General features: G+C 42.9%; 1 protein-coding gene across 2 annotated transcripts in view; it reads left to right on the top strand.

Moving 5' to 3' along the window:
• Positions 1 to 5,547, top strand: part of UBALD2 (UBA like domain containing 2) — a 72,758-nt gene extending 67,211 nt beyond the window's left edge. For both annotated transcript variants that reach the window (XM_069200217.1, XM_069200218.1), the window contains exon 3: positions 4,103 to 5,547. In XM_069200217.1, the coding sequence (XP_069056318.1) occupies positions 4,103 to 4,432 (330 nt within the window). In that variant the 3' untranslated portion in view covers positions 4,433 to 5,547. The remainder of the gene's footprint in view (positions 1 to 4,102) is intronic.
• Positions 5,548 to 8,851: the final 3,304 nt, after the last annotated feature.

Genomic DNA, 8,851 nt, shown 5'->3' on the forward strand with positions numbered 1-8,851 from the left:
AACCCCTCACATTTGCTAATCTGTAGAACATAATCTCATACTAATTACACAGTTTACTAAAACGCATAGCTTCTGTATTCAGTCTTAAATGCTGAACCCTTAATTTGCCATTTTATGGCTAAATGCCGTAAAGAAGGCCTAAAGATCTTTGAAACGTACTATCCTCTGTCCTCAATCTACAAAAATTGTCCACAAGCTAAATGAGAGTCTGATATATCCAATAATCATTCCTACAATAGAACACATTTATTGGCTGAAAACCTGAAATTCCCCTTTTAGAAATATAATCATTCTATTCATAGTCCAGATTAAATTTATGGTACTACACTGGGAATTGACTCCATATCACCTACACAAATTGTAGATAAGAGACCAATTCAGATGCTGGCAGCAGCAAAGAGACGGTAAACTGGCACATATGCAGTTCGACTGCTTATTGCTAAATGATTGCTGGGATAAAAATATGTAACTTTATCCATAAGGTTTTTCTGCTCAATTCCACCCAGAATTTGCTTACATCATAAATAGAACCATTTCCCAACACTGTACTGATCCTCAGGAAAGATGACAGCTGCTCAATTTTATGCGGTCATTGGGTTTTAAAGCTATTTTGTGTAACTGGAAAATCACAAAATAGATTTATTTTTAATTACTCCCTATAGCTCCAGCCCTCTATAGGTTTATTCTCCTTTCTGACCATCTTTCTTTAAATACTTAACCATTTACCTTCCTTTACTTTAGTTGCTTGTCTCCTCTCTTTCCTCACCTTCATTTTGTCCCAATATACCATCCCCTTCTTTTTCACCTTTTTAGGTCGAGCCTAGGCTGTGCATGCACTGTCTTTGCAAGACATGCTGTGTTCAGCATAGGGGCTTAAACCACGCCCACTCTTGCCATTCGTTCTTTGTTGTGTTTTTCTTAAATGCTTCACTTTTATTGGTGCATTGTGCTAAATCTCCCTCCCTACTACGTCACGCTTCCTCCAGCCTGTGATGGCCCCACCCACCTCCTCCTGTCTGGTATCAGTTTTCCCTTCAATCCAAGCTGCAATCCTTTCTCTTTGCGGCTCGGAGCCATGTTTCATGTTAGGTTGTATGTGGTTTTTTTTTTTTTTTTTTTTTTTAACTGTTGAGCCTTGTTTTCGTTTTGTGTCTCTCCTTCGCACTCATGCTCGTGGCGCTTTGAGTCGACTTTCTCATGTCAACTGTTTTGGGAGTAATTAGGGATGTATTGCTACAAACTTTGCAATTCACTGATTCTACCTGGCATGAAAACATTACACGTAGACAAGCTTGCATTGCCATGGGAACATGCCTCAAGTGTATGTCTGCGCGTTTACAGAGCAGTGCTAAGGAAATAGAGTATTCAAAATATGCAGAGGGTGTGGATGTGTTTCATGGCAATAAAGTGCCACAGAATTAAGGAAGCAACGGCTGCCAGGCATTTTCTTTTTGGCCAACCACACTAACCTGGGCATTGTACTGTGGGCAGTATAGTCCGATTATCTCCCACAACGGTTAACATTAAATTGTACTCTTCTACTTACAACACTGCTGCATGTTTTAATTTTATTTATAGAGTTTTTGCAAAATGGATGCATTTATACAACTGCATTGCTAAAGCTCTGATTTCTACAATAAAGGTGCTACATTAAAGACCTGTTCGAACGCTGTGCTGCTGTTTACTGGGGACGCGCGTCGGAAGGGTAGGTTCAGGAACCTACGATCAGGACACTGAAAATTTCAGTTCCATTTCCTGACATGCGATCCCTTTGAGCTATATCTTGATATCTGGGATGGGCGACCTTATTGATTTAGTAAGTAGATCAAAGTAAGTGACGGTTTTTTCCTTTCCCATATTAGGGTTCACTTTAGCTTAGATTTTGGAGAAGTTTTTTCCTTTGGTCCTGATGGAGCGTCATTGGATCCAGCTGGACCACCAGACGCGAAACATGTAGACCTGATGTCTAGAGGTACCATAATTGGTTTTATCCTCTTGTACTTTTATTGAGAGTAGGGGAACATTATCTATCACCCTTTACTCCCATTTTGTTTTTAACCTTGGTCTCCATCATACTAACACTGATTAAATTCATGATTAATATGTTTTGATGGATAACCAAGTTTAACATTCTATTCTCTCCATCTTTTGCAATTGGGTACCTTATCGACATGATTTGATTCTCATCTGCTACTATCTGAGCAATACGGTTAAGAGCCCCCCTTTGGGGAGCCCATTAGGCATTGCAGCACCGGCCTGACGAGGAGCCTTCCCAATGATGAAGCCAGTCATCCAGTGTGATGCATGAGGGTTCTCGCTCCTGTAGAATTAGGTTCGCTCTTATTCTTTTTCCTTGGAACAGTGTACCTTTTTGTCTTTAAACACTTGTATTGGGAGGCTGTACACTGGACCAGTAATCTCCCGGTCCCCCCTTCATGTATCCTAGCTTCAATAAGAAAGCCTTACAGTGCCACCATAATTGTAGAAGGCTCAAGAAAAATAATCCTTTTGATTGTGGTAATGCGTCGGCCCCGCACACCAGGTGGCTGGGAGACGATGGGCCCCCAATTCTTGTTGTATCCGCGGAGACTGCTCCATAGCTGCTGGAATTTGAATGGGAAAACCCACACGTTATTTATTAGCCAACTCAGTGTTCCTTATGTTATCACCCACCGGCAGGAAGAACTGCGGTGATTCAACTACGGTGCTAATATATGTTTTGCAAGTTGTCCATAATAGATATCGATAAAGGTTTAATGTGCTGCATGGCTAAATATTTATAAGGCCCCAAAGGCGAAATTGTCGTTATAATTTACAACGCCAACATCTCTAACTCTCGCTAATGCCTATTGTATTGCAAATGCTTGTTGCTTATGATATCCGTTTCTCTCTGGTTCCTCTTTATCACTGTCACCGGCTTTATCCTGCTTATGCTCTACTCTTCTGATCTGTTGACCGAATTCTCTCTCCTTTTCACTCTGTGTCCTGGCTATTAAGTCTTTTGTTGTGTGTGTGTGTGTGTTTTTTTTTTTTTTTCTCCTTTCCTCCCTTTGTATTGTTTCCTCACTCTTTGTTTACTTAACTTTGTTTGTGTTTTTTTCTTCAGTTTTTTCTTTTCTTTCCTCATTTTCTCACCTTACTCTTTGCGGTCATCACTTTAATTTCACCATTCCTTTACTTAGTTTCTTTTCCTTCCCCGTCTGTTTTTTTCTCACTATGCCATTCCTTCTTGCTTTTTTCTTTCCTTTTTTTTTTTTCTCCCATTTTGACTTTCTTACTTTTTCCTCCCCTTGCTTCCTTGACTAAAGGCCTTTATTAGTCCTCCTTCTTTGTTGTGCTCTGAAACCTGTTCAAGCCTCAATACCCAAACCCTCCTCCAGGTTATTAGTAGGTCAGTAGTTCTGTGAAGGTGATATGAATGTAGGGGATCACATGAAGAACACCTTCGATGTTCAGTGCAAGACAGATGCTGAATTGGAAAGGTGCTAAGTTTCCCTTCTAAGTCCCTGATTGATTCGACCTGTGGGTTAAAGCAGCTGAATCCTGTCAGTGTTTCCAATCGAAACAATGGAAAATAGGCCAGAGTCTGACAGAACCTTGTCTTGGACTAGGTTCAACTACAGTCTGGATGGCCATCGCCATTTCGAGTACTTTTCGGGGGAGGGATGGCAGTTCTCAGTCTGGTTTAAGCATACCTTAACCTAGCTGTTTGCATTATGCCTCGCCTCTACATTCCTAAACTAATAATTCAGGAGGCTGTCTGGCTGTGGGTCTCAGACTGGAAATTAGAAAGTTAAATACACGCAGGTATGTGGGTGATAAACTTGTTAGACAGCTTTTTGTCTACAAATTTGGAAGTTGTGGCTCTTTGGCATCTAGCACCTGGGATTGGGCACACTCCTATACTGTCTTTGCTGACTACCTTATAAAACTACCCAGCCTTCTGTCACACTACTTCTATTCCATATTCAAGTTACTGGCTCCTTACTACACCTATTTTATCACTGTTCTCAGTGGCTAGTTTCAACATGAGGACATGGTTTATTGTTTGTTATCCCAGGCAGATGGTTTGTTGTAACTTGTCTTTGTCTTCTCTCCATAGATGTGTACCCCAAGCAACACACCAGCTACGCCGCCCAACTTCCCAGATGCCTTGGCCATGTTTTCCAAGCTACGGACCTCGGAAAGCCTGCAGGGCGGCAACAGTCCTATTGCCTCTATGGCATGTTCTCCACCAGGCAGTTTTAGTCCCTTCTGGGCATCTTCTCCACCAAGTCAACAACCTGCATGGATCCCTCCTTCCTCGCCAACAGGACATAGTCTGCACCATCACCACCACCACCTGCATCACCAGCAACCTATGTGGCCCCCGGGAGCCCAGCAAGGAGGGAGCCAGCAGAAAGCCATGGCCGCAATGGACGGTCAGAGATAAGACAGAGCCCGTGAGAGGGCGCTTTCAGTGGAATGGCATGGCGGGATTCAAATCAAGTTACGAGCCACGCCACCTACAAAAAAAAAAAATTAACTGGAATATTTTGTATTTTTTCAAAAGCGATCATGCTAGTTTTCTTCCACAAGGTTAGAATAACTGATTTTTTTTTTAAAAGAGATATTACTATAATATATAAGTATATATAATGTAAAGGAATTCTCACCTTTCCTGCATTGCAGGGGAGGTGGCCCTTCAGTGACAATTGTGTTAACTTCCTAGTGTGAGGAAGCTACGTTAAAAAGATAATTGTGGATGCCCCCCCCACCATTGAAGCCAGCGTGTCCAGGTATGCGTTTTGAGCAGGAGGAACGCTTCTAAGCTACACCACCTTCCTTTGCTTTTCTATTGCAGTCCTGCTTCAGTTTCAGTGGTGCCCTGCTAGCTGCTGATGATTTGTTCCATCTGGAGTTCCGTCTGGAGTTGCGCACATGACTGAATGGTATCCTGAGATTGGCACTGCTGAGCAGCACGACGACCGGAGGGGAGTGAGCTACTCATGCCTGCTGATCCACACAAGGAGGGGTGCGGCTGATTTATTTTTTTTTTGGATTTTTTTTTACGCAGCACGTTGCAGCCGGCTTTAACTGTATTGAAAAGAATTATATAACTGAAAAGTGTAGAAGGTTTGTGATTCACCTCGGCGTGAAGCACTCGAGTGTCTGACTTTCTAGCTTTCATCCTGGTGGACTACGGATTAAATTGGGTAAAACATTGTAATTTGACTGCTTTTCATGTGGGTTAACCTTTGGTCTGTTCATCAGTGATGACACGTTCAGCACACCTGGCATTTAAGGGACGTCTGTTTGAAAATTTGCTGACTTGGTTTCTGACGTTGTTGTGAAGCAGTGGGTTTTTGTTTAGTGAAAGAATCCCGGAAGGAGGATATCTGTCATGCCTGCAGACACCAGGAAATGCAGCGTTTTCAGTTAAATATAGTGTTTTTGTTCACTTTCCTGCTGAAAGTTGGTGATTTTTTTTTTTTTTTTTTGTACCATGTTTTTTAATTAGTTTGGGGGAAATTATTAAACTGCGTCACCAACTTGGAAAAGAAATGAGCTCTGCGTGATGACTTTCCTTTTTTGTAGTATCTAGAATAATTTGAAAGGTGTGGTTTTGTTTACCATGTCGCTGTTTCTTAAATCAAACCGCCCTTTGCAGATTTTTAATTTTTTTTAATTTTTTTTTTTTTGTAGTAGTTCAATTGTTAAGTTGAGCGCTCTAGTGCTTTTTGACCTGTTGTAAGTATTCAGGAGGGTTTTAACTAAGCCCATAACTTTCACTTGTTCATGGGCTTGCCTTTCAAAACTCCTGTGATGTCATTGGTAAATGCTTTACGTTTGTCCCGCCTTAGGGCAGTTTTGTTACCGCCTTGCAGACTGACCCTGTTACATGGATTATTGCACAATTGCTGATATACTTCAGTATGGGCAAACTATTTTTTGCTTTTGTCTTTTCCCTTTGTGTTTCATGTCTGCCATGGCACTCACAGAGTGAACTCCATCGGAGGTATTGAAGCGCTGGTCACATTGTTCACACTGTTACCTAATCAGAGTAATTTCTTTTGGCTCACCCCTTCACACTCCATAGCTTTCACAAAAAAAGTGTAATTGATAAATGCTTTACGTAAAAAACACAGAAATCCTCGAAGCTGCTCTCCCAACACAGTGAGAGAGCGAAACTACAGTATTCACTGCACTTGGGAAACTCTCCCCATAATGCTTTGCAAGCATTCTTTTACAAAACATTTTTGCCCATAACTCAGCCTTTGGTGGTCCTAGGACAATGTGATCACCACCAAAACGTTCAGGACAGCATGCTCCTTCTGTCTACATCATCTCTGGGTCCCCACACTAGGTTAGTTGGGACCCCAAAATAATAACCCCTCCCACCATTCACAGTCTTTTTAAACTCTCTAATGGCAGGAACGTTTGCTTTACAGCTGAGTAGTTAGTGTTTTAAGAGCCTTGTTCGAAAAAATATTCCCGTAAGCCGATCAGCCTTTAAGTATATGCAGGGCCATTGGAACGATGTGGCAGAAAGGTCCAAAATGTGCATCAGGGTTGACCAATTAATGTGGCAAAAGAAGTCCAGTTATAAGTTTGCAATGCCAATTGCTCCAACTGAAGTACATGCGAGACCTGTTGCATTGCGAATGCTTGTTTTCTTGGCAGTCAGAAGGGTCTGTTGCTCTAGTGCCATGATGCCTATTGGGTGTGAGTGAGCTCTATAAATATTAACTAGAGTAATGAGGCGCAGCAAGGCAATTGATGGGATGACAGTTCGTTCCCAGGCAGTAACAGGCATTGTTTTTCCAAGATGACTGTGGTAATTTGTGCCACTGATGTGCAAGGGAGACCACTAATCACAACCCTTAGGTTGTGAACAGTGAGGGGGGGGGGGGGGGCAGGGCGGTGGGGGGGGGGGGCAGTGGGGGGTGGGAACCCTCATTTCTTGAATTGGTTTTACAGGGTTCATATACAAAATCATGCTCCGAACGTCTGAAACAGCCTGGGAATACTACAGAACCCACTGTTAATTTAAAGCAGTAGGTGTCCGATTCTCATCAGGGTAATATTGTTCTCCAGCTCTGATGCATTTGGAGCTCCAGAGGAATCGTCCACTCTTCCCCGTTCCACCTACATTGTCACCACATAAATGGTAAATCTACTTTACTCCAGTATTGGAACTTTCATAGATTCACATGCTTGAATCATTCCCTTTTGTCGAGATGGGAGCCCCCAGTATATTTAACCAAGTAGTATTGACATAGGTTTAAACCTAAAGGCCCCTAGGCCTCTCAGTTTAGCACTCTATCAGAGTCATTTCAAGAAAAAGGACCAAACTTCAGAGTCCACCAATCAGGCGACACCACCCTTTAGAACATTCCTGAGAAGCTCCAGCACCTCAGATGTTCTACCACATGTTGTGCTAGGGAGTCTCCTCAGAGCTCTGCTCCATTCTTCATATCTTTAGGGATAGATTCAAGTTGATATTCTTCAAAACTTGTTCTGACTCATTTTGGGTAAGGCCTACAACATGTCTGGAAAGGAAAAGTTTGTTGAGATCTTGCAAGACCTGTGGGGGAAAAGAGGTTACACTCTGAAGACCCTCATCAGGACTGCATATACTGCCTTTACCAAAGACCACTCTGCCTAGGACTGCAAGGTATGTCGCACCTTCTCTTCTAAGAATCTGAAGGATCGAGAGGGCAGATTATTAATATGTCTGCAGAAACTTAAATCTAGGGACAACCGAGTCTCTGATTCAGACAGCGATGATCACTCAACATAGTCCAGAAAATCATCTAAGAGACCTAGATCTCATTCAAGATCTTCCTCGGAGCAGCCAAGAAAGGCACACAAAAAGACCACCTCAGTGTCTTCCAAAGGCCGCAGCCCTTCTTCCTCACCTCACAAATTATCCACAAAAGGGGAAGGAGGACTTTTCAACAGTTCTGAACGGCCTAGGAAATCATCTTCTGTGCCTCCATCTACGTCTGCTGAATATCTTAAACGGCCCTCCTCTGCTCCAATGGCCGATAGACCGCTGGCAAAGACTGTACTGTCGACGACAGCCTCATCGTCGACGACAGTGGTGAGTGCCATTTCACTGTTGACGCTGGTTTCTACATTAATACTGCCGTGCTAATGACATCGTCGACAACGAGCCTTCCACAGTTGACGAGGTCAACATCGACGTCATCGTCGACGAAGACATACACATCCTCATAGTCAGTAACCATGGTCTCTTCATTACTGCCTTCATCGTCGACGACCTCGTCAACGGTAGCTCCCACCTTGAAGCTATTGATGGTGAAAATTTCCATGCTGACATCATCATCGACGACTACGCCGTTGACGAAGGTGTCTACGACTCAGACGAGCTAGTCAATGTCACCATCGACGAGGAAAAAAAAATCCACAGAAGTCAGGAAACAGAAAAACTTACTCCTCAGCATATTTCTCCTAGTAAACTAACCCCTCTAATGCCGGTATATCTTTTGGAGGGTGATGAAGACTCTGATTATGAGGGACCATTTGGGACAGCACACAGCCCCTCACAGTTGAGCGTAAAGTATCAGGATGACGAGTACGGCAAAATGTATGATCCACAGTTCTACGCAGGGGTTCAACCATATCAAGAGGATGTATACATGCCAAGCTCATTACTGTCTGATCTCAGAGCAATGCTAGCCAAATACAGTAGGCGTTTTCCTCCTTCAGAACAGGTGCAACTGCAGCCTCTTTTATTGCCTGTTTCAAAGTTAACCACCCTGCATCAAAGGCCATCTACTTTGCCACTAGCGAATGTGGCCACACCGGATATGACCATACATGAGACTGACATTTCGGAGGGAGA

The sequence above is a fragment of the Pleurodeles waltl genome, chromosome 7 (genome assembly GCF_031143425.1).
Source record: "Pleurodeles waltl isolate 20211129_DDA chromosome 7, aPleWal1.hap1.20221129, whole genome shotgun sequence".
NCBI lineage: Eukaryota > Metazoa > Chordata > Amphibia > Caudata > Salamandridae > Pleurodeles > Pleurodeles waltl.